This window comes from Myxocyprinus asiaticus, chromosome 11, assembly GCF_019703515.2.
Source record: "Myxocyprinus asiaticus isolate MX2 ecotype Aquarium Trade chromosome 11, UBuf_Myxa_2, whole genome shotgun sequence".
In the NCBI taxonomy this organism is placed as follows: Eukaryota; Metazoa; Chordata; class Actinopteri; order Cypriniformes; family Catostomidae; genus Myxocyprinus; species Myxocyprinus asiaticus.
The window spans coordinates 7,783,865-7,811,330 of record NC_059354.1 but is presented as its reverse complement, the minus strand read 5'-3'; the positions used below and the strand labels follow the sequence as shown (position 1 = coordinate 7,811,330).

The window sequence follows — 27,466 nt, the reverse complement described above, 5'->3', positions numbered from 1 at the left end:
CTCAATCCCTCTTGCACCACCAACTGCCTAAATTTGCACTCACGTTTATGTTAATAACTTTTGAAGTGTGAGTCCTAGAAACAAAATTTGAATTTTCTGAAAAACCTACTTTTTCAAACTCGTCCTAGGCCGTTTGTCCGATCTGCACGGAAATTGGCCTGCATCATCTAGAGGCACTCACGACAAAAAGTTATTCACAGAATTTTGATAAACCATACCATTTTCGAATGGCCCTTCAACGAATTCGACGAAAAGCACGCCAAAATGGACGTGAGGGTATATCTCCGTAATGCTACAGCATATTCATACCAAACATATTATTTGTCATAGGCACCATGACTTGAGGGTGCCTGCTCAGTTTCAGAACAGTGCCACCTAGTGGTCACGAGACCACTGAACAGTGAAGAGTTTGTCATAAAATCATCAAATTGGTCTCAGATTCAATGGGGTACAGCGACTCTAAAAGGACTCAAACTTTCGGGACAGCTCCACCTTGTGGTCAAAAATGATAATGCCATTTCTAAAAATGCTAATAACTATTGACTCCTTTTGCCTACTGTCATGAGACTGGTCTTGATAGATTCTGTGGTCCATGCCTAGAACAATGATACCAATTATGTCATTATCGAGCAAACTTCCTGTCCGCCATTTTGAAAACCTACTTTTTCGAACTCCTCCTAGACTGTTTGTCCGATTTGCACGAAAATTGGCCTCCATCATCTAGAGACACTCACGACAAAAAGAACATTCACAGAATTTTGATAAATCACACCATTTGCGAATGGCGCTTCAACGAATTTGAAGAATGTGCAAAATTGACCTTAAGGCTGTATCTCCGCAACGCTTTGAGGGACTGGGACGAAACTTGGTAGGAGTCATCACCATTAGGCCATGAGTTTACCTGCAGCGTTTTGGTGCACTGCCCCCTACTGGTCAGGAGATAACTCATAACTCTTGAACGCTTTCCTGCATAATAACCATCATGCCCAGATACTACCCGAGCAGTTTCAGAACAGCGCCACATACTGGACAAAAATTCTAAGAACTAGCTATTTTTAGTTAATTTGAAAATATTTTTTTTTTTTTATGATTGAAAGTTCATTTTTTCTAACTCCTCATACACTGTTCATCGGACTCTAACCAAAAACATGTCACAAAGCTTCTTTTGCTGCTCATGGTGCCGATAATTGTCTTGACCTTGGTATTGCTGCTTGCAGCTATATTTATTAATGTTACTCTGACTAAAATGGCATTTAATCTTAGTCGACGATGTGCAAAAAAAACAGAAAAAAAAAAAAAACATATTTCATACAGTAACATGCAAAATATTCCAACATTTTGAAAAATAATTAAACTACTTTAAATTACTTAAATATTAATCAAACATGTTAAAGATTCATATGTTTAAAATGCAGGATCAAACAACTTGAGCTCCTGAAATAATAGCATAATGAATATACTGAAGCATTAGCAACTTTTTAGAAGTTCCTCTTGTGAATTCCTCATGGTTAGTGTATGATATTGTCGTACGTTACGCGTTAAAACGGTATATTCACAACACAAGTTACACATTCTGACTAGCGTGTAATTTAGTTCAAGTTCACCTGTTCATTGGCTTCACTGTTTGTGCAGATGTAAGTTATAATATTACATTTATGTTGTGATATAGCTGATTAATGTCACATATATAGGATGTGTTAAAGTGAGGTAATTAACCTGCTAGTAAATTTCATTGTACAGGTGTTCAGCTCTTTCAGCAGAATATTATTTCTTTTCTTATCATATTTTCGTCAACAGTACGCTTTAATGAAAAGCATTTGATTATCATCAGGATGCATTATTTTTGTCTTAAAGACGCTTTTGTTGACAAAATCTTTTGTTGACAAAAATTTGTTTTTCTAATCTAAAACTGACAGCTCTTCTCGTTATGTGTTAGAACCCTAGTCCAAGAACTGCGTCACATCCCTTCTTATATCAGATTTGTCGATTCAGAAACTTTGTAATCGAGGAATTCTTTTAAATAATAATAAATAAACGTTATTTTATATATTACCTTTAAAGAGGCTTCTCAAGGCACTTTACACAAAGGAATAAAAATACAGAGCTTAATAATCGAGTAATCAAATTAAATCGAGTCATCGTGACCACCCTAAATTACACCCAACATTGCTCACCTCTTCTTTAGCACTCTTTCTTTTGGGGGATTTCTGTTTGGATTCTCCACGTGTTTTCCCTCTGGATTTGTCATTCTCTATATCCTTCTCTTTCTCTCTTCCCTTCCGCTCTTTCTCTCCATCAGACTCAGGAGAGGCCTGCAGGATGAACAGACATCTATCATATCACACACACAGAAGACCTTCTTTATTTATATTAATAAAGTGCTTGACGATGAAACTGATGACATCTGAAATCACCTCTATAAAACTTAAAGCATTTTATTTGTGCTGCTTTGTTCCATCAAAACAAACATTATGCTGGTTTGTTTCCAGAGACCTTGAAAAATGTTTGTGATGTCCATCCCTCAAATCACACATCATCCAAATCACACCAGACCGGTCTTGTACATTTGTGCTCAATTTGTGCCGTTAAAAACTCTACAAATATTTCCACGGCATGGTTGAATGCTTTATTCTGATTGACTGGCAGACCCTCTAAGGTGCTGATTAGTTTTCTATACCAGCACAGTCTTTTAAGCAAAGTTGTAGCAAAGTGTCAAATTATTGTAACCTCAAAGAGCAATAGAGTCTATCATAGCAAACTAAAAAGAAAAAAGATTAAGGAAAAAGTCATAAAAATGACAATTATTTATATTTTCTAAATATTCATGGAAAGCAATCTCAGTAGCTGCATGAAAGCTGAATGGGATGAGTGTCCAGCCGACAATGCTGTGATAATGGCCCTGTTTCCACCTGATATTAAGATGCGTTTCTGGTGATCCTATCACAAGTGGTCAGCCAAGATACATTGCTGTTTCCACCTGGTTTTACCATGCATTTCAAATCCATCTCCTGTAACCACCTGTGATCGAATTTCGAGGGGAGGGTCTCTGATTTCATGATGACAGTCATCAATCACTATGTAAGCGCATTACTGCTTGATGATAAACTGCATTAAAATCAAAACAAACAAGAAGGGGGGGGGGCGGGGCTGTTTCTCCCAGATGCAGCTAAAATTTGATCTAAGCACAAATGCAACATCTTGTATAGATTTCTGTTATTTGAGTGGAGTACCTGTATTAGCTTAGCTTCAGATGAGTGTGCTTGTCATCTGTGTCTCTGTATGTTGATATCAGACACACTGAAGATCCGTGAAGTGCATGTATATGTATTTGCTTTTTAAAATTTTCCAGTCAGACGGTGATTTGCTTTTAAAGCTGTTTGTAACCTGCAAAGTTTAAACTCGTTTTAGTGCAACAGTTGATCGTCAGGTGAGGGGTGGTGCTTCGCTGCTGTCTGGGACGCATTCAGGACAGATTAGCGTTTCACACCTCAAATATGATGCGGTAACGTGCATTTTTGACTACAGGCACGGTCACGTACTGTATTTCGCTGTGCAAAGGTAAATGTGACCGCGCCTTACCTTCGTATGTGGTTTCAGTGATCCGATCACGAACACTTTTTGGATCCGTTTCCACCTGTATTTAGCGCTGACCACTTGTGATAGGATCACCAAAAACACATCTTAATACCAGGTGGAAACAAGGTCAATACTACAGATGCTTTAGATACAAGAGATGATTTGAAAACATGAGGAACATTTTGGTGTCCATTTAAATTTCAAATATACATTTTCATTTGTCTCTAACTGATATGTGCTCTCTCTCCACACACACGCTTGTGTGTTTGCATGAGAGTTTGCTTTCACAATCGCTTGTAAGTCATCCATGATTTTTCTATCACTTTGAAAGATAAAAAACAACAAGAAAAGAAAGAAAGAAATAGAGAGAGACTTCAGACTCGTGCTGGATGGTTGCTGTTGTCTGTCGGGGCTCCCTGCTGAGTTAATGGTTCCAGCAGTGGGGAAAAAGGATCCAACATGACAAAGTCGCTCTGTTGCCGAGGTGGGGTCTTGTGTTTTCATTGCACTCAGCTGCATATCATCACAAATGCTGATTGTAATGCAAAGTGATTCTGTCACAAAGCATTTTCCCTGCCTTTTTTTAATACACTAAAATTTCTAATGAAATCACAAAGCGGAGGTACAAAAGTCTGTTTTTTATCATCATAATTTCCTTTACTCACTGAATGATGCATATGGACATCCGCATTCTACGGCAAGTCTCGAGGGGATAAATACACAATCACGCACCTTCACAAGTTACTCCATGCGTCACTTCCTAAATCACTCTATTACAATTGTTTATGCTCATGCGGTACTCCTGTAGTTGTTTCGGCTGGCTCCACGTGACTGAATCAGAGAGGGAGGGTTGCGGTTAATGTTGGTATGTTTGTCACCCCTCCACCATTCTGAATCAAGAAATGTGTCATACCTCCGACTGAAGAGAGCTGGATCTCAGCAAAACAGTCTGCATGTGTGACACCCTCAGCCAAAAAGGAGTTGTTTTGAGACTGCTAGTGTGGTGCCGGCTTAAAACTGTGTGTGTGGTACTTGTATCTCAAGTCAATATATCAATGTACAGTTGAAGTCAGAAGTTTACATACACTTAGGTTGAAGTCATTAAAACAAATTTTTTAACCACTCCACAGATTTAATATTAGCAAATTATAGTTTTGGCAAGTAGTTTAGGACATCTACTTTGTGCATGACATGAGTAATTTTTCGAACAATTGTTTAAAGACAGATTGTTTCACTTTTAATCGACTATCACAATTCCAGTGGGTCAAAAGTTTACACTAAGTTAATTGTGCCTTTAAGCAGCTTGGAGAATTCCAGAAAATGATGTCAAACCTTTAGCCAATTAGCTTCTGATTGGAGGTGTACTGAATTGGAGGTGTACTTTAAGGCCTACCTTCAAACTCAGTGACTCTTTGCTTGACATCATGGGAAAATCAAAAGAAATCAGCCAAGACCTCAGAAGGAAAAAAAAAAAAAAAAAGTGGACCTCCAAAAGTCTGGTTCCTCCTTTGGAGCAATTTCCAAATGCCTGAAGGTACCACGTTCATCTGTACAAACAATAGTACGCAAGTATAAACACCATGGGACCACGCAGCCATGATGCTGCTCAGGAAGGAGACGCATTCTGTCTCCTAGAGATGAATGTAGTTTGGTGCGAAAAGTGCAAATCAATCCCAGGACAACAGCAAAGGACCTTGTGAAGATTCTGGAGGAAACAGGTAGACAAGTATCTATATCCACAGTAAAACGAGTCCTATATCGACAACCTGAAAGGCTGCTCAGCAAGGAAGACATCTTTGCCCCAAAACCACAATAAAAAAGCCAGACTACAGTTTGCAAGTGCACATGATGACAAAGATCTTACTTTTTGGAGAAATCTCCTCTGGTCTGATGATTTTTTTTTTTTTTAACAGTTTGACCATGATGACCATTGTTATGTTTGGAGGGCAAAGGGTGAGGCTTGCAAGCCGAAGAACACCATCCCAACCGTGAAGCATGGGGGTGGCAGCATCATGTTGTGGGGTGCTTTGCTGCAGGAGGGACTGGTGCACTTCACAAAATAGATGGCATCATGAGGAAGGAAAATCATGTGGATATATTGATGCAACATCTTAAGACATCAGCCATGAAGTTAAAGCTCAGTCGCAAATGGGTCTTCCAAATGGACAATGACCCCAAGCATACCTCCAAAGTTGCGGCAAAATGGCTTAAGGACAACAAAGTCAAGGTATTGGAGTGGCCATCACAAAGCCCTGACCTCAATCCGAGGTGGGCAGAAATGAAAAAGCGTGTGCGAGCAAGGAGGCCTACAAACCTGACTCAGTTACACCAGTTCTGTCTGGAGGAATGGACCAAAATTCCAGCAACTTATTGTGAGAAGCTTGTGGAAGGCTACCCAAAATGTTTGACCCAAGTTAAACAATTTAAAGGCAATGCTACCAAATACTAACAGTGTATGTAAACTTTTTTTAAATAAAGTAGTGATCCTAACTGACCTAAGACAGGGAATGTTTTCTACGATTAAATGTCAGGAATTGTGAAAAACAGAGTTTAAATGTATTTGGCTAAAGTGTATGTAAACTTCTGACTTCAAATGTATGTGAGTTTATAGTCTTGTGTAACCAGGCTTTTTGTGGCAAACTAACCAATTTCAGCTTATGAGGCAACAGTTCTAGTTAACACTGCAGCTTTTCTGGTCAAGAACAGCACACTAAGAAAGAGACATCTATTTGACATGTAAAGCCATCAATCACAGTTTGTATTGTTTTTTTGTTTTGTTTTTTTGCCGTTCAGGGACTGGTTATCTTAAAAAAGACCTGTATGGATAAAATAATTTAAATAAATGTGTAGAGACTCAAAAGTACAGTAGTGTTGGGAAACATACAAAATGTAATGACTGTTCCCAATTCCTTAACAGCTCCATGAATGATTCTTATTTCTGAGGAAGAAATATTTGGATATAAGAAATACAATTTGTATTATATTTACTGCCCTTTGCAGTCTGTTGCCAAGTGATGAGATCATTTCAGATTTCAACAGGAGCAGATATAACAAACCCAAAATAATTTTTTTGTAAAAGGCCTGTTTACACACACTTTGAAATGGCTTTTTAAAGACTTTAGAAGCATAAAAATAATCAAATAATTGAGACTTTAACCACATATTAAGTAAAAATTCTTAACAAAAGATTAAAAGATGAAGATTCAATAGAACCGACTCAAGAGTCATTCATTCAGGAATTGGACAACACTGGTCACGCTGCATGTTTCATGCTGTAGATTCAAAAGAGCCAACTCATAAGAGTCATTTGTTTGGTAATCAGGGATTCACAAAATGTTTTTAAGAAATTTCTTCTCAACTACCATTTCTTCTTAATTTCTAACTTAAGAAAAAAAGTTACGAATATTTTGTATTCCTGAAAAAAACTTCTAAAGAAAGTTCTTATTTTTTTCTTAAGAATAAACTTAAGCAGCATTCAAATTCTCGGAAAAAACATTTCCATAAAAATCATCGTAAATAACATCTTAAAGTTAGGATAACCTGATCCACATCCCTATCAGAGTTGGGCACAGCGGAGACAGCCTCCGCCACCCTTTTCCATTTACCCGCCTCTTACTTTCCGACGTGATATTATCATCAAGCTTCCCAAGGAGAACATTTTCCTTGCAGTAATTTCCTCAACAATAACATCCAGCTCTTGGAGATTTTGTTTCTTTTCCTCCATGTCAAATTAAAAGTTATCAAATGGTTAGCAGCAAGTAAATTCTCCTATGACGGTTAATATCTTTAACATATTTCACACACTTTGCATCATACGGATTTTTAAAAATGTAACCGGTTAGAATAAGAACCGGTTCTCGGTTCCCAACGCTAGAGTAGACAAAATAAGTATAGACTACTTCACAGACTTTATGTAAATAAAAGCAAAATATTCTGTTATGCTAATGGATATCTTGTTTACTAGCTACTTCAAACAAAACTGAAAATCTTGGATTGTTTCTAAATAAGATGATGAATAAGTGGCATAAGAAAGTAGTAATAGACATGAGTTTTCTGGGATGAAATCCTAAACAAATTCTTCCGAGATAAACACGTGCACGTCGTAACTGTGTAATAAGCAGAACAACTGATATCCAGCCTTTGAATTCACAATGGTCTGTTGTCAGTTATTAATTACAATACAACTTATTTTCAAAATAATTGAGGGTGGATAATCACATCACAGAACCCCCCAGAAAACAAAAACAAATAAATGGTATATTTTTGTTCACTATTTAATCATGTGGTGTCAAATGCAAAGATACTGCTGTTACTTCACTCACTGATTTGTGTCTCCTCTTCTTCCCCTTCTTCTTGTGCTTCTTAGATTTCTTGTAACTTCTCTCTGCAAAGATAAATATGAGATCACACAATAAGTCATCATTAATTGGAGCAGGGCTCTGACTGGCGTTTAACAATGACGTCATTAGTATTGATGAGCGGTGCATTGACATTGATCAGAAAGAACACTGACCGGATTCTCCGGAGGACGAGTGCTCGGACGCAGATTTAGACGTCGAACATTTCTTCTTCTTCGAGTGATAGTCATCGTCCTCAGACTCTGAACCCTTTTGGAACACACACAGGACACAGGTTAGCAGAGTGTGTGTGAGGAAGTAAATCAAGTCAGTTATTGGCAATACTTACGGATCGAGATCTGGAGCGTTTTCTGTGGTGTTTCTTGGATTTCTTTGAGTGTTTTTTAGTTTTGGAGTGATGATGCTGACACTCATGCTGTGGACATAAGACAAACATTATAACCATCATCTGAATCTGCCTCGAAAGTGAACGTGAAGCAGCATTTGCAACCCATTTTACTGCTGCAGTGTGACATATTTCAAAGTGAAACGACATATTCAACGAGAAAAATTGTGAATCTTGATTTTAACCATCAGGAATTGGTTGGATGGTGAAATATCAGTATAGAGTGAGTGCTGAATGAGTTTGCAGTGGATTGTGGAGGACTGAAACACTGCCGGCACATTTTAGAAAAGTTGCATTGCCTACAGCAGTAGCCTAAAACAATGCCTAAATAGCTATTTGGTTATTGGTTACACAAACCAAATAGCCCACACTGCCTAGGTGATTTCACCCGGAACGGAAAGTTGTTTCAGAGACAGAGTAAGCTATTCTATTTTTATAAAGGTTATAAAGACAAACTATTTTATCTTAGGAATAACAAGCACAGATGAATCATTCACAAAGACCAGGAACATGAAAGTGAAAAAGGGACACATTTTGATTCATGATGACTTTAAAAATCTACAGTACTTCCCACCGTTTTTTGACCAATGAACTTCCATGACTTTTCCATTTGTGATTTCTGGACCCTGTTTTATGAAAAATAATTTTTTCTTCAGACCGATTGGGCTTATGAATCATTCAGACTGATTTGTGAGCCATTCTGGCTAATTCATTAACAAGTATGGACTCAAGTGAATGATTCACTGACAAATCGGACACAACTATGGCTTGTAAGCAAGTTTTCATCTACATGAGAGCAATATCTAGCTCATGTAACATTTTACAACAGAAAAGCTAGAAAAATACATATTCACTATAGAAATTGTTAAAGCTGCACTATGTAAGATGTTTGGTAAAAATGAACAAATTGCCACAATTGAGTACATAAACAATCAATGTTCAAAACAATGTCCTTACCTTACCACTTTGGTAAGTCTATAAAAATGATTTGTATTTTGAGCTGTCAGGTCGGATTTGGCACAAACTCGCTGGCATATGTCGTTCATCCTTGTGTCATGCCAGTAAACACAGGAAAGAAGTACTGGCTGTCACGTGTTCCGGCTGGGGAAACTACGCTGTTCAACTCAGTTCATTACAGCATTCACTGCAGTCTGGATAGATGTTCATCTGTTAACTGTTTGGTGAAGTGCTTTACTTGCTATAATGCTTGGATATGTTGTCTGGTAGGGTTGCTGAAGCTTATATTGCTTGTCATACTCATTTAAATCGAACAATACTCATGTGTTAACCGATCGTGATGTATCAACGTTGTCGGGGGAAGTTACTGTAACGTGAAATTTCTTCTGATAGACTTCTGAAATTGACTATATTGTTATATAGCAAATTTATGCATATTTTCATGTTTAATAAAGTATATTTAATCCCCATCATTACTGAATCCTCGTTTTATGTTTTTAGTTTACAGAGTTATAGACATGCTATTGTAGTATTACGGTTTTACTTGCATTATGAACTGAGGCTGTACAATATAATATAACAATAATAAAGTCTTCCACTGAACTCGTATCAGTCATTTTACGAGTTTCACCTCTTAAATTGATAAATGTAGTGCAATACAAACATTAATAGTAGATAAAACACTTGAATAATCATATTAAAATATACTGGTAACTGGTGGTGGTTGAGGAGAGTCCCATGTTTTCAATGTAAAGGCACTTTGAATGTACTGCCAGAAAAGTGCTATAAGTGTAAAATTCCTTCATTCAAAATACATAAATAAGAGTGTTGTTTATCTTCATCAAAGCAAGTAATATTTCAGTTTTAAATGTTTAATAGAATACCATAATATCAACATGAAAATAGCAGGTTATGACTCTGGCTCAGAATATCTCCCAGTCATGATCACACATAGGTGCTGTCCAGGCAAGCTCACACATTGAGATTCATCTGCCAGAACAGCGGTGCATCAATCTATCAAAGAAGGTCTGATGCATCGATTACAGAATTTAAGAATCTATTATCATTACTATATTAACATCCCAATGTGGCTGTATAATATTACGCAAGCCTTCTCGCAACAGACACAGAGCGGAGCACGCGAGATTGAGGGGAAAAAAAGCGCACTTTAAAATAAACAAAGCTTAAGCGGCCGAGTTCACCCCATGAACCTACATAAGATAAAATGGATGAATGGATGCTGCTGAGTTCGGTTTTGTGTCATTACTCAAAATGGTTTGCACCCATCTGACCAAAATAAGTTTAATATGGTTGCCTTCTTCCCAGATTACGATATAATATTAATATTGCTTTTGCATCTCCATAACATTGGTTATTTCTCCATAAAACAGTTTAACCACGAAGAGAACGCTTAATTGAATAGCTTAAATAAATGTGATTGGTAGGCAGAAATCTGTCTGTAAACAAAAACATTCACTTGTTCATTCATTCTCTTTATAGTGAATGTCACAGGGAATATGGTGTGACTTCAGACTGTTCAGCTGATTAGAGTCACCTGTGATTGGTCAATGACACGCATTCAAGCCGTGAAAATATATATATATAAAAAAAAATTATCTTTCGGGGTGAGTGCCGCAGACAGTTCTGCATGACAATGCAAATTAATTCTCATAAACGAACTTGACAAGCGGAGGCGCCTTCATTTAGCCACCTGCCGTCTCTCTACCTATCCCAAAATGAATAGGGAACTCATGGTTACCTCATTCTGTGTATAACCACCTAAAATAGAATGTTTTCATTCTATGACCCTGTGGTGTTGGGGGCGTGGCCGAGTGACATCTGTGGAGAGCGAGGCTGAGAGAGGAAGAACAATAAGGATTGACACCTGTGGAAAAATTCTCTCTAACAGCTGTGTGTTTGCAGTGAGAGCTGGGAGGGATAAAAGGGCAATCCAAACCGGAGGAGAGAGAGAGATATGCACGCAGCAGAGTTCTTGTGTGCTGCACTGAAAAGTGTGTGAAATAAAGAATTACGTTGGATTGCTTATTTGGCTCCCGCTTCCTCCTTCACATTAAGCAAGAGACCTTTTCACAGACCCTGCTAGATCGATCTTATCTGCCTGCACACGACATATCATTGTAATTATTGGTGCAATAAATGTTAACGTTACATGATATGCAAAACTATTGTGCTTAGGTTTACCGTCTGTTTGTCTGTGTTTGCATCAAGTCATAATGTTGCATCAGACATTATTATCCTTTATTCCTATCGTATATATATTATGCATGCAACATAGTATCTATATGTAACATACTCATATATTTAATGTACATCATGTACAGTGCATCCGGAAAGTATTCACAGCGCTTCACTTTTTCCACATTTTGTTATATTACAGCCTTATTCCAAAATGGATTAAATTCATTATTTTCCTCAAAATCCTACAAACAATACCCCATAATGACAACGTGAAAGAAGTTTGTTTGAAATCTTTGCAAATTTATTAAAAATAAAAAACGAAAAAAAATCACATGTACATAAGTATTCAGTCTTTGCTCAATACTTTGTTGAAGCACCTTTTTGAGTATGATGCTACAAGCTTGGCACACCTATTTTTGGGCAGTTTCTCCCATTCTTCTTTGCAGGACCTCTCAAGCTCCATCAGGTTGGATGGGGAGCGTCGGTGCACAGCCATTTTCAGATCTCTCCAGAGATGTTCAATCGGGTTCAAGTCTGGGCTCTGGCTGGGCCACTCAAGGACATTCACAGAGTTGTCCCGTAGCCACTCCTTTGTTATCTTGGCTGCGTGCTTAGGGTCGTTGTCCTGTTGGACGATGAACCTTCGCCCCAGTCTGAGGTCCAGAGCGCTCTGGAGCAGGTTTTCATCAAGGATGTCTCTGTACATTGCTGCATTCATCTTTCCCTCGATCCTGACTAGTCTCCCAGTTCCTGCCGCTGAAAAACATCCCCACAGCATGATGCTGCCACCACCATGCTTCACTGTAGGGATGGTATTGGCCAGGTGATGAGCGATGTCTGGTTTCCTCCAGACATGATGCTTGCCATTCAGTCTTTGTTTCTCATGGTCTGAGAGGTGCCTTTTGGCAAACTCCAGGCGGGCTGTCATGTGCCTTTTACTGAGGAGTGGCTTCTGTCTGGCCACTCTACCATACAGGCCTGATTGGTGGAGTGCTGCAGAGATGGTTGTTCTTCTGGAAGGTTCTCCTCTCTCCACAGAGAAACGCTGGAGCTCTGTCAGAGTGACCATCGGGTTCTTGGTCACCTCCCTGACTAAGGCCTTTCTCCCCCAATCGCTCAGTTTGGCCGGGCGGCCAGCTCTAGGAAGAGTCCTGGTGGTTCCAAACTTCTTCCATTTACGGATGATGGAGGCCACTGTGCTCATTGGGACCTTCAATGCTGCAGATATTTTTCTGTACCCTTCCCCAGATCTGTGCCTCGATACAATCCTGTCTCGGAGGTCTACAGACAATTCCTTGGACTTCATGGCTTGGTTTGTGCTCTGACATGCACCGTTAACTGTGGGACCTTATATAGACAGGTGTGTGCCTTACTAAATCATGTCCAATCAACTGAATTTACCACAGGTGGACTCCAGTCAAGTTGTAGAAACATTTCAAGGATGATCAGTGGAAACAGGATGCACCTGAGCTCAATTTTAAGTGTCATGGCAAAGGCTGTGAAAACTTATGTACATGTGATTTTTTTATTTTGTTTATTTTTAATAAATCTGCAAAGATTTTAAACAGACTTCTTTCACGTTGTCATTATGGGGTATTGTTTGTAGGATTTTGAGGAAAATAATGAATTTAATCCATTTTGGAATAAGGCTGTAACATAACAAAATGTGGAAAAACTGAAGCGCTGTGAATACTTTCCAGATGCACTGTAATGCATTTTTATGTTAATATATGCAGTCACTCATTTACCACAAACCAAACCTCATTGATCCTAAATGCATCTGTGACTCTGGTGCATTTCTGTGCTGTCTACATTAGGAATGTTCAGTAAAAACTTTGAATCTTTTTTCGGCATATTTCTGAAAACAACTATGAATCGTTCCAAAATAATCTAATCATTTTAAATGAATCATGACCAAATTTCAGATTTCCAGGATTTCAACCTTGCTATTAAAATGCATACGAGAAGGGATGTTGTGATAATGCTGCTTGAGTATTTTAATAATACGTGGAAATCCCACATGAACACCCCAATCGCTTAAGTTATTGCTTCATGTCTGTCCAAATAAGCACTGAGTGCCTGCTTAAAAATGGAAGGGAGTGTGTGCAGTTTCAGCTCACCATGGCTCTTTCCCTGGGTGATGTCGGCGTATATGATTAATCGTGTATCAATGTATTACTACAATGGCATCTTAATGCCATTAATCAAAGCAAAGCATATTTCTGAAAACAACTATGAATCATTCCAAAATAATAGAATCGGATTGAAACGAATCGTGACCAGATTTCAGGATGCATCGTAATCATTAGGTAAAGAGTCGTAATTGAATCGAATCATTGTCAGAGCGAATTGTTACACCCCTAATTTGTAGGATTAGATTTGTTTTATATAAAAGGAATATATGTGTCCTCTTTGGTTCACCTTCACCTGGAGCTTTTATTTTGACACTGAAAGTGCAGTGTGTAGTTTACAATGTTCCACTTCTGGTGAATCGCTGTCATCTCCTCCTTTTCTGTTACACTGTGGCGCTTACTGAAGTTTGGAATTGCGTGAATGCTTGAACCTGCAGTACTTTTCTTTCACAATGCACGTGGACTGCTCTAAAAGCGCTAAAAACACGAGCCAATGAGCCCCACATGTGCACAGAACAGCGTGTCACCTAAGCACACAGACCATGTTCATCTGTCTTTAATAGCAACCTTTTGCATTTTAGTAATCACATATGACATACTGATATTTTGCTGTTATTCTGATTAATTGTGCAGCCCTGAAGGATCGTGAAATTAGTCTACTGATGCGCTCTTTAAGAAACTTGTTGACTGTACAAAAGCACATTAAAATCATCGTGATATTCACGATTGTGCTTAATTTTATATCGTCAGCAAAATCATTGTGATTATACAGTGAATTTTAGGTATCGACCAGCCCTAGTGCAAACCCTTCATAAATCTCTCCATTAGAACTCTTTCATACCTCTAGAACATGCATAAAGTCTTTGAATATCCTCTTCCTCTCCGACTCCAGTGTGACGTCCTCAAACGCCGTCTCTTTCAGGAACCGCTCTCGCACCTAAATGAGTGTGACAAATGCAATTCACAATGTAAAGGATCAGTGGAGAAGAACTAATAACAATCTGTCATAAGGCCACAGTTTAATAAATATTTATTAATTTATTTCTCAAACTCTTATAAATGTATTAGTAATTATATACAGTACTACATATTTATAGATACGTAAATATGTATTATATGCATTACTAATATTTTTTTATACCATTATATTTTTATTATCACTGATATTACTTCATCTTTTATAATTAATATTATTTTAACTGTCGTACTCCCTCCCATGTGGCATCAGGTTCCAGAGGGGGCGTGGCCTGTTTCAGCATGCTCTTAAATGCCGCCTCCTTCCTCTTCATCTTCCTCGCCTCTTCTTTCTCCCTCTCTCTTTCACGCGCTTCTGCCTTCTCTAGCAACTGGCATGTCAGTGGAAAGAGATTAAAACAAGTTAATGAAAGAGAAAATATTTCATGTTTTCTCAATTAATGAACAAGAAACCCTGGAGCTCTGTTAAAAACTCTAGTTAGCTTCCTTGCCATTAACTTGTACATAAGCAGCTATCTTCTAAGCAGCATCCAAATGGAATCTCAGAAGTGACTGATCATGCAAATAGTGTTTCTCCTGCGAAAAACACAAGACTTTATGCACAATTTATCCCAATTGCGGTTAGTAAATCTCTAATAAGCACAAAAACACATGATACACACAAACTTTAAGTTAAATCTATTTCAATTCTAAATAGTGCTCATTAGGGTTTAGGAACAGAGCTAATTTAGAGATAAAGTCAAAGTAACAGGTATTTATTTTCGGGCAGTTAAATTTGTCTTACGCTGTTAAAGGCCAGTTTGATGTTTCCTGCATCCAGAGTGGTGGCACGTTTATCAGAGCTGATCACTGAGCCGAAGTCCTCAAAGCATGTGTTGATCTCCACCAGGAAGCCCTTATCCTGCACACACACAGTTCATGAAGAGCTTCAGATCTGATCAGCACTAATCATATCACAGTCTGATCCACTCACTCACCTTCAGGATGTCTTTAATGATCCTCTTCTCGTCATGGTAACGAGCTTTCAGATCCTCCACATAAAACTTTAATAAGTCCAGAGGAGTGGAGCCTAAAAAAAAACAGCATAACACTCTATATATACATTTGTAAGCTTCAAGTGGATTTTGGAATAATATGTGATGGTGTGAATATTTAATGGTGTGAGATGGATGACATTTTATCCGTTTTTGGAGAAAAAGTTGGATAAGTTAGCTAGCAGTCCATTAACTTGAATATATACTGGATTGACTGGTTCTGAACTCAAAATTCTCAAATAATAACCTGTTTGGTAATGACAACTAATAAAGCGATTCTCAAGATCATGATTTAAAATTCTTAAAATAAATGATATTTCTGATGTTCAAACTACTATTACTCTACTGCTCAGGCAGAGAAGTGTTCCCTTGTCACTTCTCATTTCTGTTATAAGCAAATATAAACATATTTGAAGAAACTTAATTATATACAATGCTTGAAAGCAGGAGAACAGAAAAAAAGCCTCATGTTTTTCTTGGACTGAGAAGTTGAAAAACATAACAGTCTTTTTAATAATAAGAAAGGGATGTCGATTTAATGCGTTCTTTTAGCGAGATTAATTCTGTAAAAAAGAATGCGTTAATTCCATAATAAGGAATTCTCCTACCATTGGAGCAATTAAAGTTTTAAGTACCGCCTTGATGTTTTCACAAATCTGGGGCAGTAGGGGGCAGTCAGCACAGCCTCAGCTTGGTGCTGTACAGACAACACGTCTCATCAAACCAACGAGAGGAGCAGACAGCCTTTCACAGATATCGCGTTATTGTGCTGAAATACCTTTGATTTGACACAGTGTCCTAAAACGCGCCATTTAGGGTGCAAGATGCTGAAAACCAGTGAGATGCGACGCAACCAAAGTTAGACAGTCTAAAAGCATCTGTCTGATGCATACAGAATGTGTCCTGTGAGCAATTGACAAATAAAATTGGGAAATTGTTGATTGCTGTCACGAGTAGGCCAATAATATGCTTATGTTTAATGATATTAACCATGGTTAATCTGTAGTAAAACCATGGTTTCCACCAAAAGCTATGGTTACTACAATTACCGTTAGTACAGTTTTACTAAAGTAAAATCATAGTTTCCGCACCAAATCCAAGGTTACTACAGCCTACAATATTACTACAGTAAAACCATGATATCTGCCAAAAACAATGGTTACTACAATTACCGTTAGTACAGTTTTACCAAAGTAAATGTCATAATCAGTATATCGTGAACACGAATTCGGGCGCTAGTAAGGGTACTGATCCACTAAACATTGGGACACTTATGACTCAATCACCCGTGACACGTTAACAAACTCGCGCATTGTAGCGAAGCTGTTATTAATCAGCACCATCGCTGTATAAATGACTATGACTATCATTCATTTTCATTGAAGATATTCAAATGTAACAGATAAATGGCATAAAGAAATAAAAATATATTGGAGTGTGTTTCAAACCTTTTAACAACTCAAATATTTAAAAGACTGTTTTACTTTCATGGTAATTATGAATGAAAGACATTACAAACAACATCTCTTTTTAAGAGAAAATAATGCTTGGACTTCATAGTTTTACACTTGTGTTCGTCATCTAACGATTTGAGAGACTTCAGATGACACGAGGACGTTTCTGGTAAGGGAACATAGTGAGCAATGATGCTCCCTGGGTTTAACGGTGCATTGTGGGATTTTTAAGGAAGCGAACGTTTTAGTGCACTGGAATGATTTGTGATTGAGACAGCCCTAAAAATGGCTGACTCACTGATCAGTGCCCTGACTACTGAACTAAGGAACTGATTGAGATGCACTCAAGAGTTTCCACCCAAATCTAAGTTACTACAGCCTACTATATTACTAAAGTAACTCCATGTTTACACCAAAAAAAAAAAAAAAAAGAAAAAAAAGAAAAGAAAATGATGACTGTCATGGTAAACAGTAAAGCCAAAAAACTTGGTTGCACCAATTTTACTATAGTAAAACCATGGTAAATTTATCGTGAGGGAATGCAAATTATTACAAGGGCAAGCAAAACTTATTGCAAGGGAACACAAAACTTATTTTGAGGGCATGCAAAAACTTCAGAAAAAACCTGCCCAGTGACTGTTCAAATAAAATTTTTTTTTTTTTTTTTTTTTTTTTTTAAATGGGTGAAGGGTCCAGTACTTAAGATCATTAAGCCTATTTTTAAATTATAAAAGGACCTTTTTTAATCAGACATTTTTTAATCATTGTACATTGTGATGCATATCGTTATCAACCATATATATATATATATATATATATAAATATACATTTCTGCTCATATCACCCACTATAAGCACTAATCTAGAGGACAGTTACAGTCACAGTTGTGAGTTTATCTGCATTGGATCACATCTTTAAACATGGCTCATCTTGTTTTAGAGGGGTCCTAATAATGAAGAGTGCAGGAGATATCCGTTTTATAATTGCTGATGATATGAGTTACGTAGAGTTCACAGAGTGTACTGATGAAATTTCAGGATTATATCCTGAAATAAGGACAGGACCCTTTTACATGTATTATTCATTAGCACCAATGTCTGCAGAGTTCTGTGTGTGTGTGTGTGTGTGTGTGTGTGTGTGTGTGTATGTTAGAGAGAGACCTGGCTGGCCCAGCATATTGTTGAAGCGGATATCAGCGCTGACAGTCGGATACATCTCCATCCAGGCAGACATGGAGTGCAGCTGCCCATGATCATGAAGCTCATCCAGGAATTTCTGAAACACACACACACACACACCACACACACACCACACACACACCACACACACACCACACACACACCACACACATCATAGTAAACTTCTCTGTTTATCAGTGTGATTTGTTTGCCAGTGCACATGTTAATATAGCAGACCGGTGCTTTATTCACCAGTTATCAGTTATTACACAGCTCTCTGGAAAACTTGTTTGGACTGATTGTTAAATCACATCATTCTGCTGTCAAATCTTTTTTATCTAATGACCACTAAACTGTATAAATGACCGTTGCTGTGCTAGATTCGTGTCTGCATCACTGTCTGTCTATAAATGCGTGTCATGTATCACTCCATGTGTTCTCTCTTCTTATATAATAAATAATTTATAATCAAATCAATTCACGTATTTACTTGGTAGTAGTATGATATTTACGTATCTGCTCTGAAGGGGCTCAAATGTAACATTATTTTTAATCAAACAACAACTGTTGTCTGGAAGATTCAATATGTTTCATGAAATGAAACTAAAGCACATTAAAAACCTAGTTAGAAATAAATCAAGACATTTTTCAAAACTATTATAGAATAATCATTTTCATTTATATGCACCAATACAACAATTCATAGTAATAGACATGAATGTTTACCTACATATATTGTATGAAAACACACTCAATGAGAATGCATACACGATCGCTTACATCAGGCTGCCTCTCTACTCAATGAACCGTGACGGCATAAACTCGGTCAAATATCTCAGTATCTGTCATCACACTTATCAGCTGATCTCCAGAATCAGGTTCCAATTCATCATGCTGAGAGCTTTTCAAATGAGTGGTAACAATGGTTAAACAGACACGGGCACATGTGTGTGTGTGTGTGTGTCACCTGGAAGGACTCTCTGTTTTTGCGCTGCCTGCGTCTCTCTCGCAGCAGAGTTTTCTGCTTCTCGTCCTCCTCCTCTTTCTCTAGTGCACGGATGTGTTCCTCAAAACAGATCAGGGCATCCTCCTTATCCATGTCTAACACACAGACACACAAAGAGAGACAGAGGAAGATGAAAGCTTTTTCCACATCAAACACACTCACTCATTATACGGGTTAAGAGCATCACCATGAGGTCAGAGAAGTTCAGTGTGTGTGTGTGTGTGTGTGTGTGTGTGTGTGTGTGTGTGTGTGTTTGTACTCTGCAGCTCCTCGTCCTCAGCGAAGGTGGGGTTGTCCAGCAGGTACTGCTGAGCTTCAGACCAGGTGGTTCTGTACGTCACATTGGCCATATTGTCCAGTATGTTCTTCAGCGCCTCCCAGTTCCTCTTCCTCAGCTGCTTTGCTTGTTCCTGACACATTAATATGCAAATTGTATATAGAACATTTAAAGGGATAGCTTGTCCAAAAATAGCAAATTCCCTCTCCTAAACCTTCTCTTTCTTTGAATTTTTAAAGAATATCTTGGCTGCTCTTTTCTTTTTTTTTCATATAATGAAAATGAATGGGTACTGGGGTGATATCAAGCACCAAAATAACAACAAAAGTCCATAAAACTTCAATTCAAGTCTTTTTTTATTCAAGTCTTTATTCACTGAAAATCTACCCCTCCACCAGTGGTTCCCAAAGTGTGAGGCACACCTCACAAGGGCACTGCAGGGGAGGTGCAGGGAGACTGTGGGATTGGAGGTGAAGTCCATTAAAAAAAATAGCTATATTATTAATATTATTAAGCATAAAAATGTTAAGCATGCTTCCAATCCAATTGATTGATATATTTAAGCTGGACTGTTGAGTCTGTAGAGGACAGAGACTCAGTTTCTTTTCATGTTGTACATTATAGAAGTATTACATCCACTGTTAAATCCTCTGCTTTTGTGAGAACAGGGTTTTTCCTGCATTGAAATTTTTCGGCAGCCGCCGAAGCAAATTATAGGATATTCAAATTCATCTTGCTTTTGCCGTTTTAGAAGCGCTAACTATGCTTCTTGTCTGGAACGTGGATGAGCACGGGTTGCTTAAAGACTGGTTTCGGCGTGAGTTTTTGCATTTTTGTAGTCCATTTGACTTTTGTAGTTCATTTCAGAAATGTGTAATCCAAGTAATATACAACCCCAATTCCAAAAAAGTTATATATTCACCCTTTGCTATATTGAAAGCACTACAACTACACATTATATGATGCTTTACCTTGTGCTTTTCATTGTTTTTTTAATGTACAGCACTCCAAAAAAGTTGAGACGGGCAATTTCTTAACAATTTGATGACTTAAAATAACAAGGCAATGTGAAACAGGAGATGTTAAACAGGTGAGGCAATCGTGTCATAGTATATAAGGAGCCTCCAAAAACAGCCTAGTCCTTCAAGAGCAAGGATCGTTCAAGACATGTCAATTTGCCAACAGATGCTTCAGCAAATAATCCAGCACTTTGAGAATAATATTCCCCAAAGACAAATTGGAGGGATTTGGGGCATTTCACCCTCTACAGTGCACAATATAGTTAAAAGATTTGAGGAATCTGGTAAAATCTCAGTGCGTAAAGGGCAAGACAAAAACCACTTTTGAATACGCATGATCTCTGATCCCTCAGACATCACTGTCTTAAAAAAACGTCATTCATCTGTAATGGATATCATGAACATGGGCTTGGGATAACTTTAGTAAACCTTTGTTAGTCAACACCATTCACCGCTGCATCCACAGATGCAAGTTAAAACTTTACTATGCAAAGCAGAAGCCCTACATCAACACTGTCCAGAAGCGCTGCTGACTTCTCTGGGCTCGGTCTCATCTTAGATGGAAAGTAGAACAGTAGAACTGTGTTTTTTGGTCCGATAAGTCCACATTTCAACTAGTTTTTGAAAAACACAGCTGTCGTTCTCCAGGCCAAAGAGGAAAAGGACCATCCAAACTGTTAACAGCATCAGGTCCAAAAGCCAGTGTCTGTGTGGACCAGGGGTGTGTCAGTGCCCATGGCATGGGTAACTCGCACATCTGTGAGGGCACCATTAATGCAGACAGATAAGTACAAATTTTGGAGCAGCATATACTGCCATCCAGCACCGCCTTTTCCAGGGACATCCCGGAATTTTCAGCAGGACAAATTAAAACCACATACTAGCCGAATAAGCAGAGATTGTGGGTGCTAGATTGGCCCCGCCTTACTTGGAGTGTGTTGCAAACATCTGATTTGAAATTACTGTACATTAACAAAAAACAAAGAAATTCACATGGTAAAACATCATATAATGTGTAGTTGTATATAATATAGCAAATGGTGAATATAATTTACAAATCACTCCTTTTTGTTTTTATTAGCATTTTTCATACTGTCCCAACTTTTTTGGAATTGAGGTTGTACTTAGTAATTAACATAACTGAAAGTCAGTAACTGCAATCTGATTACAAGAATTTGAAATGTAGTATGCTACTTTGACTTATAAGTTCTTAGATTACAGTAACCAATTATTTTAATCAAATTACTCCCAACACTGCTTCAGAACACTTAGAATACAGTGCATGGCACTTTGTATATGGAAAAGAGCGGCTAGGATGTTCTTCAAAAATTCACCTTTTGTTTCTTTAACATCGGGCACTTTCATGTCGTTTTATTATTAAAACGAACATATTTCAACTTTTTATTATATGAATGTCACATTAAATCTGAATTGGAACTGAACTTTTACCAGGCCTTAATCATTTATTTTTGGAACTTTTCAAATGGCTTTTGTGTGTAACATATACCGTTACAAACTAAAATAATACATTATAAAAAATATGTAAAATATAATAAATCTAAAAGAGTCAAATAAAAATAAACCATTTGATATTTATTGTGTGAAAATTTCTGTAATTTATTTTTTTATTACAATGTTCCAACAGTTGGCATAATTTCCACCACACCAAAAATTTGTTCCTAATTTATATACTGTATATGCTTTACATATACAGCGATCAGCCACAACATTAAAACCACCTGCTTAATACAGAATGCTATGCTAAGGTGCGGGTTGGCGGCACGAGGGGGACCTACACAATATTAGGCAGGTTTTAATGTTGTGGCGCTAATATATATATATATATATATATATAAATACACACACACTTTATTAAAGTGCAAAAGTAATTAGCAGGTTGAGCTGTTTAAGCAACACCTGTCAGGTATAGTCAATGTATGTGTGTATGCAAGATCACTGATAAAGACAGTCGGTCTGATGTCAAACCTTCTCTTTCTTGGCCAGATAAAAGAGCACGTCCTCATAGATCTCCAGTCTGTCCCTCTCTGGAACACACGACCAAACCTCCTGATCACCAAACATCTGCTCTGCTTTCCTGTAGAACAGACAGATACACAGAAAACCTTCAATTACTTACACTGTTTGTATCACACTCTTCAAAGCACTTATAAGAGGACAGTGAATGGTGATATTTGAGATGCGCTGGAAACAACTTCAAATGGCTCGCATTACTGTAAAAGCACTTCTGCATTTCATCAGAAGAGGGCACTTATGTTACACCACATTACCATCATGTAACCATTAAATAATAAGACAATGCATCACAGAGACCTTGTGATATTGTGCTGATTGAAAAAGTCTGATAACAGGTGTGATTTACACTAATATCAACACTATTTAATTCAAAACCTCGCTACATGTCACCATGACAACACTGATGTGACTTTAATAATATAAATAAGTAGGGCAGTGAAATTCAACTGCTCTGATTCAATGACAGATAAAAAGAGATAAAGCAAATGATAAAGTTAAGTAACATTCGTCTGGTCATGTGACCACTATGAGGGGGTCCACCCATATGTAGCATAAAACAGCTTTTTCTACACTGAAAAAAAACAAACAAACAAAAAAACAGACCCTATGGATTTTTTCTACTGCCCAGTCAGGCCAGTGGTTCAGATTTTTACTTGCCCTGCCAAAATTTTCACTGGCCACAACTAGGGCTGCAACTAACGATTATTTTGATAATCGATTAATCTAACGATTATTAGAACGATTATTCGGGCAATTATTGCAACGATTAATCATTAGCTCTAAACTGACTATTCAGCTTGTGCCCGACTTAAAAGGTTGTATTAAACATGCTTGCTAACAATAAAGAACACAAAATCATCTTTTAAAAATACCTCTAAATGACATTCACTGAATTAAAGGGAAAAAACACTTATTATATTTAATTCAGTAACAATTTCACTACAAAAAAATCCTATTGTTATCAAGTGTATTTGTCTTTTTTTCCATTTAAAATTGTCTAAAAATCCTTAAAACAAGATACATTTACTTGAGAAGTAACATATAAGATATTTAGTCTTGCTTTAAGAGAATGTATCTTAAATATACCTGTAAGTGTATTTTGTATATAAGTGTATTTTTTCACTTGGTTATACTTCTGCGAGTGCAGTAAAGAGAAAATACACTTATTCAAGATCTGTTCTCTAAAAGCAAGTCTAAATATCTTATATGCTGCTTCTCAGGTGAATGCATCTTTTTTATAGGATCTTTAGATATTTTAAAATATTTGTATTTTTAATATTCAACATTCTCAGATTTAAAAAAAATATTCTGCAGTATAGCTGCTAAAGTAAATGTACATTGTTTTAAAGGAGTTTTAGATATTTATATTGGAAAACAAGTCAAAACTTTTTGCAGTGTATAATGGGGCGAAGACTTCCTCTCTCACCTTTCTGTTCATTTCAATCCATCTTTAACTCACAAAAACAAAAAAAAACTCTTATTAATAAAGACAATTTTCTTCACGATAAGAAATGCACAGTGACATATATTATGATTCAATAAGTTGCCATCACGTTATAATCTAGCTGCATTTAGCGCGTGCACTCGAGGGATGAGTGTCCCCGCAAGAGTGTACCTCAGCCGGGTGCAGTTTCAATCTCTCCCCCTTAGATCGGGACACTTCGCGCAACTCATAGAAGAGGCGCCGACCAGTTTCCTTATTATTTTAACTTTAATAAAGCTATAACACATTAAATAGGACTGCATTAAAGATGTAACACCGGGGTATTTCCTTTAAAGACGCTCGACACGCAAGTTTTGCTTAAGCTGAGCGTCAGCTCTGGCTCTGCTTATTCCACAACAAGAGTGCTTCTGTATTTACTTATTTTGTATTTTTGCGATCTACATCACCTGAAGCTGTTTGGAAAGTTTAGAGTGCGTCTGGACTGTGAGATGTGTTTTCTTCCTCTCCTCAGTCAGGCGCGAGCTGCAGTGCTGCTCTTGTGTGCAATCAGAGTTTCATATGATCTTATGTTACGTTAAGATCAAACGACTATTTGACCACGAAAATTTTTGTTGACAATTTTATATTGTCGACGTTGTCGATAATGCCGACTAATCGTTTCAGCCCTAGCCACAACACAAACATGAAAAATAGCTGTTTTTACCAAAATGGCTTTAAAAATGTGTATTTTTTCATAAATATATCGTTTTAAGTCAATTTCCTCCAAACTGTATTTATAGTTTGCAAGATTTTATAGTTTGCAAGGCTTTTTGCCTTATGTAACCCCATATAAGCACTTTATAGACATGACTTCATAAATACATGCTATAACCTGTGCTGTCCTGTCATTTACACATGTCTTTTTCAGTGAAGGCAACATGATTATGAGAGGCGAATCACCAACGAATGGCCCTTGCACATAGAAAGCGACATGGATGATCGCCGATAGCACATTCACGCCTTTACAATAAGTGCCGCTAATCGGCAAGCAATTTTTTTGCTTTGAGCTCCCATCTTTACTCCAACCCATTATTAGATGTTTTAACACTTGCCAACGACAGCACAGCTGTTAACGATTATTAACAGTTGCACAGATTAACAATTTTGTGGAGACACCACCACATTTTAGGTACAAAAAGGCATTTTGATACAAAGACAAACAGTGCACTGCAAGTCACATCATTGTTATTAATATTTGGCAAAGCAAAACTATTAAGATCTGTAAAGCTGTTCATAAAAAGGTGATACAAAGTCAAAGATGCCGCAATAAAAGGGGGCCTGGGTAGCTCACGAGAGTCACGAGTTTGAATCCAGGGCGTGCTGAGTGACTCCAGCCAGGTCTCCTAAGCAACCAAATTGGCCCGGTTGCTAGGGAGGGTAGAGTCACATGGGTTAACCTCCTCATGGTCACTATAATGTGGTTCTCGCTCTCGGTGGGGCGCATGGCGAGTTGTGCGTGGATGCCGTGGAGAATAGCGTGAAGCCTCCACACGCGCTACGTCTCCGCGGTAACGTGCTCAACAAGCCACATGATAAGATGCGCGGGTTGACCTTCTCAGACGCGGAGGCAATTGAGATTCGTCCTCCGCCACCCTGATTGAGGCGAGTCACTACGCCACCACGAGGACTTAGAGCGCATTGGGAATTGGGCATTCCAAATTCGTGAAAAAAAAAAATAAGATGCCGCTATTAATGTTATATTAGAGATATAAGAGAACTCATGTAAGATTAAATGCAAAGGCCAAACAATGTAGCAATATGGAACACATGAAGACAATCCACATAAGATCAGCAAGTTTTTTTAAGCAGATGGAAGGCAGAGATGCAGCAATATAATTTAAATGTTAAGAGCACTCATATGAGACATTTTTCAGTTTTTAAGGCATTTGAAGCAAAGTAACTACACATCCTCACTGCTAGGTTCAGGATTTGTTCCTCAAGTTCCTTCAGCGTTTAATAACGGTGGTCAAAACAGCTTTCTGTGCTTTAGTGCCACTTGTTGTGCTGGTTTTGGTAACTGCAGCAGCTGCTGACATGTGAGCCAAAGCTCATATTTTATTGGTGGATAAATAACAAAATAAACTGACACACCGTAAAAAAGGCTTTGTTTTGTCGGCACGTGATTTGTCGCCACAATTGTTCGTGAGAATGGCTCATTAGTAGTCCATTGTTTTGATTCAAAATGTTAATCACGTTTGGTGTGCAAAGGCCTTAAGAAGTGCCATCCCACTCCGAAATTCATGGTGTTGAATTGTCAAATGTTTTTTTTCGTCCAGCAATTGTCAACACATTAGTAATAAATGCTGCAAAGACACTTGGAACAGAGCGAGGACAGTTCTTGGAGAGCGCGCTCAGTGTCTGCATGCTCATGTGCTCACACATCCAGTATATTATACGCATGCTCAATATAATCATGCTCGGTAACAAGTAATTTTTGTGCTCTCTCGCTTGTCGTCTGCTTGCACTAGCGTTATAAGTGCAGCACTGGCCTGCTCGGGCAGTCCTTATTGTTGAGCCCTAAGAGGTGAAAAAGTTTGAGCATGCTCAGTTTGACTCTGCACGTGAGCAATGTGGAAAACTGCAGCGTTGACTCACTTGTATCTGGTGGTTGAAGTCATCTTCTCATGGTTCTCCAAGAAGCGCTGGAACGTCTCTTTAGATTCCTTGTACTTGATTCTGGCTTCTTCCTTTTCCTCTTTCTCTGTCTGGACTTTATAAGCATTGAACGCCTGTTTCTTTTCACTCAGCTTGGGCAGGGCGCTGCACGCACGCACACACACACAGAATAACAGTTAGATGTGGACAGCAGTGGTCAACATCGGCAGGGACACATTTATCTCTGCACAGGCTGTAACTGCTATTAAATAATAATATAGTGCAGTGTTTGAATACACAAACTTGTTTTATATCAGTGTGGGGACTCTCCATAGACTTCCATGCATTTTATACAGATCTAACGATAATTTCTATCCCCTAGCCCTACCCCTAAACCTAACCCTCACAGAAACCTTTTTGCATTTTTACATTTTCAAAAAAACATAGTTTAGTATGTTTAATAAGCCATTACCCTCGTGGGGACAGCTGGCTGGGCCCCACAAAGTAGGTGATTTCAAGTTTTACTCTCCTTGTGGGGACAATCGGTCCCCACAATGTAGTATTAACATGTATACCTGTATCGAGGGTCGTTAATGATCAGCTTCATCGCCTGCTCCCAAGATGCATTGGAGGAAACGCCCTTCAGTCACACGGAGGAAAAGGAGGAAGATTATTTATCAGAGTACAAGAGATTTCCCTGAACACAAGACTTCAAAAAATACAACTTCAGAAATATGTCCTAATTGGTAAAGCACTGTTTGGATCCTTAACTTTTAATATTACATCTAAAATGCTCCTAGACTA

At 38.0% G+C, this 27,466-nt stretch overlaps 1 protein-coding gene across 4 annotated transcripts in view; it reads right to left on the bottom strand.

The window, feature by feature from the left end:
* LOC127448060 (pre-mRNA-processing factor 40 homolog A-like) overlaps positions 1–27,466 on the bottom strand; it is a 66,795-nt gene that overhangs the window by 807 nt on the left and 38,522 nt on the right. For all 4 annotated transcript variants that reach the window (XM_051710331.1, XM_051710329.1, XM_051710328.1 and 1 more), the window contains 14 exons: positions 27,238–27,302; positions 26,663–26,827; positions 22,537–22,645; positions 19,514–19,664; positions 19,216–19,349; positions 18,231–18,345; positions 15,560–15,651; positions 15,367–15,483; positions 14,816–14,953; positions 14,449–14,544; positions 8,263–8,349; positions 8,090–8,183; positions 7,899–7,960; positions 2,175–2,312 (listed from right to left, as the gene is read on the bottom strand). In XM_051710331.1, the coding sequence (XP_051566291.1) occupies positions 2,175–2,312; positions 7,899–7,960; positions 8,090–8,183; positions 8,263–8,349; positions 14,449–14,544; positions 14,816–14,953; positions 15,367–15,483; positions 15,560–15,651; positions 18,231–18,345; positions 19,216–19,349; positions 19,514–19,664; positions 22,537–22,645; positions 26,663–26,827; positions 27,238–27,302 (1,563 nt within the window). The remainder of the gene's footprint in view (positions 1–2,174; positions 2,313–7,898; positions 7,961–8,089; positions 8,184–8,262; positions 8,350–14,448; positions 14,545–14,815; positions 14,954–15,366; positions 15,484–15,559; positions 15,652–18,230; positions 18,346–19,215; positions 19,350–19,513; positions 19,665–22,536; positions 22,646–26,662; positions 26,828–27,237; positions 27,303–27,466) is intronic.